General features: G+C 36.9%; 1 protein-coding gene across 11 annotated transcripts in view; it reads right to left on the bottom strand.

Annotated features, from left to right (window-relative positions):
- Positions 1 to 858: 858 nt before the first annotated feature.
- LOC307152273 (3',5'-cyclic-AMP phosphodiesterase 4D-like) overlaps positions 859 to 12,154 on the bottom strand; it is a 296,084-nt gene continuing 284,788 nt past the window's right edge. For 4 of the 11 annotated variants that reach the window (XM_079860776.1, XM_079860773.1, XM_079860777.1 and 1 more), the window contains 7 exons: positions 10,492 to 10,590; positions 8,925 to 9,089; positions 7,623 to 7,722; positions 6,101 to 6,255; positions 5,896 to 6,018; positions 4,787 to 4,969; positions 861 to 2,127 (listed from right to left, as the gene is read on the bottom strand). In XM_079860776.1, the coding sequence (XP_079716902.1) occupies positions 1,675 to 2,127; positions 4,787 to 4,969; positions 5,896 to 6,018; positions 6,101 to 6,255; positions 7,623 to 7,722; positions 8,925 to 9,089; positions 10,492 to 10,590 (1,278 nt within the window). In that variant the 3' untranslated portion in view covers positions 861 to 1,674. Of the gene's footprint in view, positions 2,128 to 4,786; positions 4,970 to 5,895; positions 6,019 to 6,100; positions 6,256 to 7,622; positions 7,723 to 8,924; positions 9,090 to 10,491; positions 10,591 to 12,154 lie in introns of all 11 variants that reach the window. The other 7 variants (XM_079860772.1, XM_079860774.1, XM_079860775.1 and 4 more) reach the window with 4 other exon arrangements.

The following is a 12,154-nucleotide window of genomic DNA, read 5'->3' as shown; positions in this document are numbered from 1 at the left end:
ATGAGAGGATGTGGAGAGGCGAGTCCCGGCGAAAGGCATCGAACATCAACAGATACTCTGATGGAGTATTCACGTGTGACGTACATGACGTGGTGTTTGAGCTTCACGCATGTGAGATCCTGCAAATAAAAGCAAGAAAAGGCAAAAGAAATGTCACACACACACACACACACACACACACACACACACACACACCACAGATGTCCTTACAGCAGAAGTGCCTCAAATAAATGCCTTGAGAGGTTTCAGGTTTGACGTCTGATACAGGATGTTGTCATTTATCTTGAGCTGGAGTTATGAGACCGAACTGCATTAAAGCCAGAAAAGCCTTCGCTTGGTGATTAAAGACTGAAGACAACGATAAAGTTCCTAAACGAAGGTTCGTAACACTTTACTCGGTGCCTGTGATGTATATGAATATTTTATATATATATATATATATATATATATATATATATATATATATATATATATATATGTATGTGTGTGTGTGTGTGTGTGTGTGTGTGTGTGTGTGTGTATATGTAATTAAACTTAAAGGCACAATTTAAAAAAATATGTTAATGTGTGCCTGTATTATACACATTTATATATATATATATATAATCCATAAAAATAGATTTAAATTGAAATATTAACACACACACACACACACACATATATATATGTGGGTGTGGTTGTGTGTATATGTGTGTAAATGCTTTATGCATACATAAAGCACATATGTAAGCATATATATATATATATATATATATACATACACACACAGACACACATATATATACAGTATACTGTATATATATATATACACACACACACATATTATATAAACACAAACTTATGTTAGATGTGATTAATCGATTTGATAACACTAATATATATATATTATATATACACATACTGATGTGTTTCAGTGAATTTAGATAAATATTATAAATGCGTTAATATGTTTATAATCCAGGCTTCAAGTGCTGAAAGAACTCGGGAACAAGACGGCAATCGATCAGAAAGAGTTCATGAGCATGAAGCATCTGCAGGTGATTGACAGGAGGTAAAGTGTTTGAGCTTCTGAGAGGAGTGTGTGTGACAGCAGTGATATGAGTGTGTATGGTGGCGAACGCACGACCCACGTTGCGTACTTGCAAGTTACCCTTCGCGTCAAGTTTCAGTGAAAACGCAACAGCTGCTGCTTTGATATTAAAAGTAACCATGTAAAAATCTGTATGTATACCGTACAAAATCATCGAAGAGGCCGTGACAGCGCTGAGCTGCTTTTTCTTTTCTTTTTTTTTTCTTTTTTGTCGTTTGTGAAATTTTGTCTCAGTCAAAGTTTAGGAAGACTTAAAACGTAGAAAATAAGGTCTCTTTGAAATCCAAGGAAACGTGTTCCCGCGTGGATCCCCGCTGGCGTCTCCTCCGATTGCTTTGTGTCGAATCCCGGAGGAGGAGGAGGAGGAGGAGGAGGAGGAGGAGGAGGAGGAGGGGGCGAAGTAAACAAAACCAAGCTCGAAAAAGACAGAGGACTAAAATGTTATTCCTGAGTGCAAATAAAACGACAACCTACCGAAGTCTTAGTGTCCTCTGGTCTCCAGGCAGCTCGTGGAGAGGAGTCGAGGTCTCGGAGTGCAACGTGCGCTTTGGAACTCAATTTCATTGTCAATTATTAAATATTAGCTACGTGTCTGTCGGCTCCTCCTCCTCATCTTCCTCGTCCTCCTCTTCCTCCACCATACTGGGTTCAGTGGAAACCTCCTCCGAAATCCCCTCCTCCGCCTCTTGAATCTCTGTGGATTCTGAGTCCTGTGTGATGAGAGTTTTGGAGTCACTACAGCTGTCGTCCTCCTCTTCCTCCTCCTCCTCCTCCTCTTCCTCGGCCTGGCTCCCGCTGTCCTTCTCCGTGTCGGACTCTCCGTCCTCCTCCAGCGTCAGCTCGAACTGGAACTTCTCCGTCCCGGATCGGCTGCTGTCCTCGGGCTGGTCGGGAGCGGGCGATGGGCTTTGGGGAATGGTGCTCTGGTACCACTCTCGGTTGTCCTCTAGCGTGTCCAGGATGTCCTGAGCGTCGGGGTGCACGAGGTCGGCCCACGTCTCCCACAGCGGGTGCACGATGTAGTCGATGAAGCCCACCTGGAGACAGGTGCAACAAATCAACGGTCAATTTAACTTTCATTTCTACAGTAATAGTTGCTAAATCTAGGCCTTGTCCACACTAATACGTTTTGGTTTGAAAACGCATCTTTTTCTCTCCGGTTTGGCCTTTCGTCCACACAGAGATTTGTGTTTTTATTAATGAAAATGAAAACGCTCTCCAAAGTGGATAAATGTGAAAACGCTGTTTTCATGTTGTAGTGTGGACTGTGAAAACGGAGGTATTTAAAAACGATGATGCAAGTTTAGTCATGTGACGCATATTGAACCCATAGATATTCATGTTTATACCGGTATTGTGCCTGTTTTTTACACAGTTGCTTATATTGATAACACTAATCAAATGTGTTATAAAAGATGTTACTTTGCACACTCTTCATATCACAGTGCTGCAAATATGACAGAAAATAAACTCGCATTTGCTGTCCTGCGGAAATACATAAAAGCAGTTTTAGCGTTTTAGACCAAACATATCATGGTGAGTGAGTGCGACCTGGACGCATCCTGCCAGAAGATTTGCGCGATAACTTTATTTTTATTTTTTCGGTCTGTATCATCTCAGTGAGCTTTTGAGAGGGTTTACGCATGCGTAATAAGGTGAATTTAGCGTTTTACAACGTTTCAGTGTGGATGAGAAAATTGTGGAAAACGTTTGAAAATGCCAGTGTGGACGGAGAGCGTTTTTAAATGAAAACACCGTTTTCAAATGTATCCGGATTAATGTGGACGTAGCCTTAGTAAAGTATTTTCAGTTTAACCTGCGAACTCTCACAGCATAGATCTGAACTTAAAGGGTTCAAATTCATGAAGGCTTTGAAAAACAGACTAAGGCTGGTCACTTCGTCACTCTGTAGATTATTGCACAGTTAATTGAAATAAAGCTGAAATAAAAATATTAGTTGAAAAACTTGTTAAACAAAAATGTTGCCTTATTATAAAATAAGTTGAAGTACTAAAACTTAAATAAAAGTAAATTAAAGCTAAAGAGAATTTTTAAAATGACAACAAAATTACTAAAACTTAAAAAAAAAAAAAAAAAATGAAAAATATGAATCAAATCTAGAATAGTATATAAATAATATTAAACGGACAAATTAGAATTAAGTACAATAAACAATTGTTTTTTAAGTAATTTGTTATTTTTTATTAATTTATTTGATGCCTTAGATTAATGTCTATAGATTTTAGGGGTGGGTGATATGACCAAAATCTTACATCATGATAATGATATAAATCACAATATAGTTATTTTTGCTTAAAATAAAATTTAAATGTCAAAATCACATAAAAAACTAATACTAGCCTAAATAACATAAGTTAAAAAAATAACTACAATAGAACAAAGATACAAAAATAAAATAGACCAACCTGAAAAACTTAGAAATAAACACTAGAAATAAAAAACTACAATAGAACAAAGCAGGTTTATTAGGCACCTGTCACTTTAAGAGCGAATGCACTGATCTAATATACTGATGTACATGTGCTTTCCTTCTCAACCATTTACCGTCACCGAAGACATAAATGACTGTGTTTATGAGGATACTCACAAAGACGGGTGTTTTGACGTACAAGTGTGTGTACTTAACTGTTCAAGCCCAGTAAACTCTAGACACTGAGTTCAGTACTCGTGCGCTGTATGAGCAGATGCTTTATGTGCACACAAATATTCAAATGAGTTGTCTTTCGCTGCTTATTGCGCTTGAACGGTTTAAAATCACTTGTTTTTAAACCACAATGCTTAAAAACGCATTCAAACGATACATTTTCCAGACGTTTTCCAGTCACATGAGCATAACCACAATACAGACGACAGTCTAAAACCTCTACTGGTTAATCATGTTTCGCCAAACCCCCAATAGATTTCATATTTGTTTAATTGATTTAGCAATTTCACATTAAAGGAGAACTCCGGTCAATTTTAACATTGAGCTCATTTTTTTTTACATTTGGAGTGCTGTCAGTACAGAGAACAACGACAAAAATCGGTGTTGCCTACACCGTGTTATCCTCTTTTTAAAATTTGCACCCTGTTGACTTCAATGGGGCAAGTTTTAAACCTGCTTTTAGCCTCTTAACATCCTTGATGTGTCATTACAAGTGCCCAGGTCATGTGAGTGATTCCTTCAGAGTGAACACGGTCAATCTGACTGCAGTCCACAGTAGTCGATTGTCGAGTTCATGCGCATGATCATAGGTACTAAACCTATGTGCGTGAACTCGACAATCGATTACTATGGCCTTCGACCGAAAACAGGATGTAAATACAGGTATGAGCGCTGGCTGAATTAACATCACTTTTATACATATCTTTCACATCTACTGCAGTCAGATTCACCGTGTTCACTCCGAGGGAATCACTCACATGACCTGTGCACTTGTAATGACACATCAAGGATGTTAAGAGCCTAAAAGCAGGTTTAGTACTTGCCCCATTGAAGTCAACAGGGTGCAAATTTTAAAAAGAGGATAACACGGTGTAGGCAACACCGATTTCTGTCGTTGTTCTCTGTATTGACAGCACTCCACATTTACAAAAAAATGAGCTCAATGTTAAAATTGACCGGAGTTCTCCTTTAAGTATATACAAAGCTAACGGCCCCTTTTGTGTCCGGGTTGATGGCGTGATCACTGGTACCTGAGACTTCTCCACCGAGGCGTTGTGTTTGTCACACATGGGGCTGATCTCCATCCCTCGCTCTCGCTCGCGGTCGCCCTGACTGAAGAACTCGTCCATGATGCGGTCCGTCCACTGCTTGTACAGCTGCAGGGGTTTGGTGGGGTTACTGAGATCCGCACAGTGCACCATGTTCTGAAGCACCTGACACACACACAAACACACACTTCAGTAACAAGCTTCAGACTCATTACATGTCAAATAAGTTATTCAAGAGTTAAATAGAATTTACTGGGTATAGTTTTTGCTTAATTTGCTATTTAAATATTGTATACAGATGAAAACTACATTCTATATTCACAACAAATCAGTATCATATTAAAAAATAAGCTAAATATTAAAATGATAAATGTCTATCTATTTAATATCCCATTAGATAGTCATCGAAGTTTTATAAATGTGCAATTTCTGCTTCATTTACACTTTATATTTCACTCTATATTTACAACAGATTATAGTATCATAATTATGGAAGCTTGTTTCCGCCACAGAATACAAAATAAACTTTTGCGTGACAATTGCGAGTTAAAAAGTCAAAATTGTGATATAAACTCAATATAAAAACTTATCATATAATATTCTAAAAATCATATAAACTTTTTCAATTCTGAGAAAAGAGTCAGTCTTTTTTCCCGGAGTTTATATCTTACAATTCTGAGGAAAAAAAGTCAGATTTGTGAGATAAAAAGCTTATCTTTTAAATGGTTTTATTCTCTGGCAGAAACAAAGCTTACATGCATATAATAAAAAATCTGTTAAACGTTAAAATAATAAATGTTAAACTTATTTATATCCCATTAGATGGTTATAGAAGTTCTATGAATTAAAAAATAATGTAAAATGTATCAAATGGAGCTGAAAGAACTTTATTTTACATTTGCGAAAAATCATAATTGTCATAAAAAAAAGTAATTCTGTCGTTTTAGAAGTTCTAATTTCCAATCTATCGTCATTAAACAAATAAATGATAATGATCCAATGGGTTTCTTAAACACCATTGGTCAACAAAAACACAGTCCCGCCCCCAATTCACGCCATTGGCCGAGACAGAAGTTGTGGTGCTTCCTCACTTGTATCCTGTCGGAATAGTTATCCAGGAGCAACACTCCAGAACTGGTGACCTTCTTCGTCTCGACCATCGTCTTCAGATCGGCCAGCAGGTTCATGTGTTTGGACATGTCAGTCGCTAAGACCTTGGAGAAACGCATGAGAAAACCGTGAGCCAGACTTCAGAATAAACCAAAAACCCGCTAGATGTGGTTTGAAGGAACGTACGATATCGATGACCATCTTGCGCAACGATTGTCTCTGTTTTTTGTTCAGGTTCTGGAAGATGTCACAGTTCTCCTCCTGCAGGAGTTTGAAGCCCACCGCCAGATGATGGTTTTCCAGCACCGATGAGTCGTTGTACATGAGGGCCAACTCAGAGTCTGCGGACACACACACACACACACACAATACATCAACATAACCTTGTGCTAATCTCTGCATCAGCAGCAGGACTCCATCACTGTGTGCCAGAGATTACAGCGTGTGACGTGTGTATCACATGTTTATGTGTGTCATATCAGTGCTGCTGATGTCTAGATAAACTTATGTAAGTGGTTTTGAGGACAGATGTGCGCTGTCTGTCTGTCTGTCTCAGAGCTGATGGGATTTAGTTCGTCAATACACAACAGCGATCCGCTGTGAACCGTTTCACTGAATATATAAATCATCCATTACCACACAAAGGCTTTTAAATACATATATTGGTATTTATAAAATGCACAGTGCCCTTTCTGGATGCTGATTGGTCGAAAAATGCCTTTCAGTCAAAGTAACTATTAAGTCAATATTACATCTTTTAGATCTTTTTTTTTTTATTGTTTACTATTTTCTAAAAATATATTCATACTTATTGCTCAATTATGAATAGTCATAAATAAAGATGAATAAATAACACTTTTTTTCTGTTATTTTTTGGACAAAAATTAAATGATTATATTTAGATATTTAAATAATGAGACTGTATTCAGACTTTTAAATAATTAGGTTATATTTAAATAATGAGATTATTATATTTATACATTTAAATAATTTGATTGATATATTGAGACTTTTAAATAATGAGACTACTATATTTATATATTAAACAAATAGATTATTATATTTAGACATTTAAATAATTCGATTATATTTAGATATTTAAAAATATATATTTAGACATTAAATAATTCAATTATTATATTTACATATTTAAAAAAATATATCATTATATTTAGATATTTTAACAAATGTATAATTATATTTAAACATTAAATAATTAGATTATTATATATTTAGACTTTGAGATTATTATATTTGGATATTAAAAAAAAATCATATTATATTTAGACATTAAATAATTAGATTCTTATATTTAGATATTTAAATAATTAGATTATTATACAGTATTTAGACAAAAAATAATTAGATTATTATATTTACACATTTAAATAATTAGACCATTATTTAAAGCAATTTTAATAATTAGATTATTATTTAAAAAAATAAAAAATTACATTATTATGTTTACACATTTAAATAAATAAGGATATTATTATATTTAGAAATGTAAATAATTTGATAATTTAACCTTGAACAATTTTCACCAAAAGCATGGCTGCAGAAAAGCTTTATTATTATTATAATTAATAGTATTTATGGCCTAATCCAGTAACAGGTAATCAAATACATCAGCAATGTTTTGTTCATGTTAATGATATGTATCATGTGCTCAGCTGTTTGGATGTAGTTTGTATTAAAGCACACTTACTGGTGTTGATGAGGAACTGGTTTGAGACGCCCGGGTGGTCTACGTCGTGAATTGCACTGGCGAAAATGGCAGCGAGAATTTCAAGGTCTGTGAAAACCGCCTGAAAGAGAACAACATGCGGAAGTGTGGTCAGAGCAGACATTACCTCCACCACATGACCTTCATTAAGGCCAGACACTACAGGTCAATAGGGTAAAACTTTTAACTAGCAGATATCACCATGAAACTTTCCCAGTTGATTACCTACATTAAGATGAGAAAAAAATGTATTATAAGTTTTATGTAATTTAATGTTTAAATATGCAAATTATGCATTATCTATTTAAATATGCGCTAATTTGCATATATTTTAAAAAATGAAATCTGAGTATTGGATAAAGCCAGGTTAAAAATGAATTTTTCATTGTGTTCACATATTAGATGGGAAAAACTTTTCCCAAAAGATCTACTTTTGTTATCCTGTAAATCAGAACATACTGTCAATAGCCTTAAAAAATTGATTTTCGCCATGTTTTTTGGAATAAAATGTTATATAAATCAAACTAAGGAGTAATATATTTACAAATCCCTCTGTAAATGTCTTCATAATATAACTAGGTACAAGACTGGAGAGTTTGGTGTATATAGGTTCTACTGAAGTGGAGATTTCAGACTTGGAGAATGAGAGAAAAGTCATTTTGAGAAAACAGGCTTTAAAGATTTAAATATCAGCCAATGAGATTGCGCATTCAGCCCTTTTACTTTCACGATTGGTTGCTGATAAAAAGGAAATGACCATATTTGGATCTGACAGCATTGTACAGGAGAGAGAGAGCTTTCTAACTGTGTGTGTGATGACAGGGAGCAACGGGATGATTTACAACGCCAACTTTTGTGGAATTTATGAGAAATCTACAGACGCAAACAGACAAAAGTGTAGTAAAATAAAGACCTAAATGTGTATTTCGGACTTTTTTTCACCACAAGTCTGAAAGAAGACATGTTATTGAAGACAAATATCCCAAAATCTGACCAGTGAAAAAAAAACGATGTTTTTGCCTGCCGTGTCTCGCCTTAATACAATTATAATGTCAGTCAAGGTTTGTTACACTAAAAACATTCATAATCCAGTTGATCCATGTCCATTTTCACCCTCTATATGTAAATACCCTCTGTTATGGACCTCTGCGCATGTGAAATGACCATCAATGCTCAGTTGTTGATCATGTGTTGATGTGGGCGGTCAATATTCACAGTTGTGACGTCAATACATGAGCCGTTTTTTGTAGTTTCCATGAATGTTGCGGGTGGAAAGGGTCTCACCTCTAGAGCCGGCGTGGAGAGCAGCACGTGTGTCGACTGGGTGACGTCAGCAGCATGAATGTTATTGTGATACGCAACATCAGCATGGTAATGGTCTTCTAAGGTCATCAGGTACGTTATGAAAGTGTCCAAGGGAATTTTAAATGTTTTGAGCAAGTCCCTCTCCTGTGGGAAAGAGAACGGAGAGATAAGCGAATACAAACATCCATTAAAAACACGCTTTTAAATTCTCACAGCATGTTACAATAATGCAGTGCGGGACTCAATTTGATTTATAAGAATTTGATTGGATCATGGAAAGTAAGGTATTTTATTTTTGTTTAATGCTATTTTTTAGAGGTAAAAAAACGTTTTTTGATGACATGCACTGATGAATTGTGCACAGTAACACCGTGTCCTAACCAGATGCGATGAGATTCCAGTGACAAGCAATTTGTCTGTCTACACCAGACACGACACGACTATAAGACGCAACCAAATCAATCAAACATCACAGCCAATCAGAAGAGAGTGTGGGCGGAGTCTCTCTGCAAGCGCACTGCACTCAAAACCACATCAATCAAACATCACAGCCAATCAGAAGAGAGTGTGGGCGGAGTCTCTGCAAACCCACTGCACTCACAACCAAATCAATCAAACATCACAGCCAATCAGAATAGAGTGTGGGCGGAGTCTCTCTGCAAGCACACTGCACACACAACCAAATCAATCAAACATCACAGCCAATCAGAAGAGAGTGTGGGCGGAGTCTCTCTGCAAGCACACTGCACACACAACCAACTCAATCAAACATCACAGCCAATCAGAAGAGAGTGTGGGCGGAGTCTCTCTGCAAGCACACTGCACTCACAACCACATCAATCAAACATCACAGCCAATCAGAAGAGAGTGTGGGCGGAGTCTCTCTGCAAGCGCACTGCACTCACAACCACATCAATCAAACATCACAGCCAATCAGAAGAGAGTGTGGGCGGAGTCTCTCTGCAAGCGCACTGCACTCACAACCAAATCAATCAAACATCACAGCCAATCAGAAGAGAGTGTGGGCGGAGTCTCTCTGTATCGCACTGCATTTGCAAGTAATCAATCCAAAATCACAGCCAATCAGAAGAGCATGTGGAGGGAGTGATCTGTATATAATCAAATTCATAAATATGACACAATTTTAACATTATTAAAATATACATACTGAGTGACTGAAACATTCTTTGTTATAAAGCACACTTGTTCACAGTCTCATTTATTTTCATGATCTGAGAATTATACATTGTCGCTTTCAGTTTGGCTATAAAAGAGACGCAAACTGATATTAAAACTCACATTCAATTATTTTAAGATGAAATAAAGCACATAATCAGTACCTGAGATTATCATTGTCATATTATATGTTGTTCCAGCCGCGACGTCACAGAAATAGAAACGCTTTTCGGTTTTAGACAAAAACTCTGATTAAGATGTAAAAGACGCCTTTAACGGCACGTCACGCTGTCACAACACGTCTGGTCAGGACACCGTGTCAGATGTTTATCAGTAAAGGTCATTGGTGAATGTTTGCGATTGGTCTCACCTGAAATATAGTGTACATCATCACCGTTAAAGGCCTGTTGCCTGAAAACTCTGTGACTTTAAAAACATTAAGGCCCCATTTGTTTACGTCCTCCAGTTCCTGAAACAAAGCAGCACATCATTAGATCGTCCTGTTGTGTGTGATGCCACCAAACTGAACGCTTTCATAACCACATCAGACTTGAGCTGAATAACGGCACTGCTGTCTTCTGTAGAGCTGCTTCACATCGTGGTTTGCTTAATAATTAATAAACACTGCAACATTGACAGAGTTATTGAACTGAGTTGAATCAACACTTCTAAATTAAGCTGAAAATTACACTATTGTACTTTAAAAGCTGCTTTAGTACTGAAATTGAATGAGTTTCTTAATTGATACAGTACTGTGCAAAAGTCTTAAGCATGTTAATGTAGTAGGATGTCAGTAGGAAATATCAGTTTACATTTCCAAACATTCTTTTTGCCATTAATTGTAATAATCCAGTGAGATTTGTGTATGCACAAGGAGTCTGACAGCAGCCAGGATGATCTGATCTCACCATCATCGAGTCCGTCTGTGATTACATGAAGAAACAGAAGAAACTGAGACAGACTAAATCCAGAAGAACTGCGGGAACGTCTCCGAGACGCTTGAAGAAACCTTCCTGCAAAGCTACAGTACTGTGAAAAGCACTGGCACTTGTGTTAAAATGCTGTAAAGTGGGAATGCTTTCAAAAATGAAATCACAAATTGAATTTATTTATGATTTAACTTCTATTAACTAATTCAAATCAATATATGGTGTAACGACCCTTTGCGTTTAAAACGGCTTTTGTCCAGGTACACTTGCGCATAGTTTTTCAGGGAGCTTTGCAGGAAGGTTTCTTCAAGCGTCTCGGAGACGTTCCCGCAGTTCTTCTGGATTTAGTCTGTCTCAGTTTCTTCTGTTTCTTCATGTAATCACAGACGGACTCGATGATGGAGAGATCAGATCACACCGGCTGTTGTCAGACTCCTTGTGCATACACAAATCTCACTGGATTATTACAATTAATGTAAACTGATATTTCCTACTGACACACTACAGCAAAAGATATAAATAACTGACTTAAAGCCATTTTTTTTTGGGGGGGGGGGGTATTAACATGCCTAAGACTTTTGCACAGTACTGTACATTTTCCTGTTTATTAATGTGAAGCTGCTTTGAAGCAATCTGTATTGTATAAAGTGCTATATAAATAAAAGTGGCTTGACTAAATCCATATGCAAAATGCATTAAAATAAATAAATGTTGGTTTGGCTTTCATAACAGCCACTCAATGTTCTGGAATGAGTTGTTTTTATGAAAACCAGTTAATTTGAGGAAACTGATCTGAAAAACCTGCTGAAAAGAGCAGCATATGTTGCATGAATGTGTTGATAAACACTAGCATAACCAGCGAGATATTCCTGGTCGAAATGCCGGTCGATAAGCTTCCTGGTGAACAGCGTGACACTAACTAGCATGGAAACTCATGCTGGTCCAAGCTGGTCTTTTCAGCAGGGTACAAAATCTTTCCAGTTCCACGTCATCCATCCACGTCATCGGACACACAAAAAAATGACCTTTCATCAAGGACTACGAGAGTCTCTGATCAGATCCAATCAGGATTCAATTGAGATGACTGAGGTTTGAAGTGCTCTC

Source organism: Squalius cephalus (genome assembly GCF_949319135.1).
Source record: "Squalius cephalus genome assembly, chromosome: 24".
In the NCBI taxonomy this organism is placed as follows: Eukaryota; Metazoa; Chordata; class Actinopteri; order Cypriniformes; family Leuciscidae; genus Squalius; species Squalius cephalus.
Note: the sequence above shows the minus strand (reverse complement) of the source record. Positions and strands in the feature narration are given on the sequence as shown.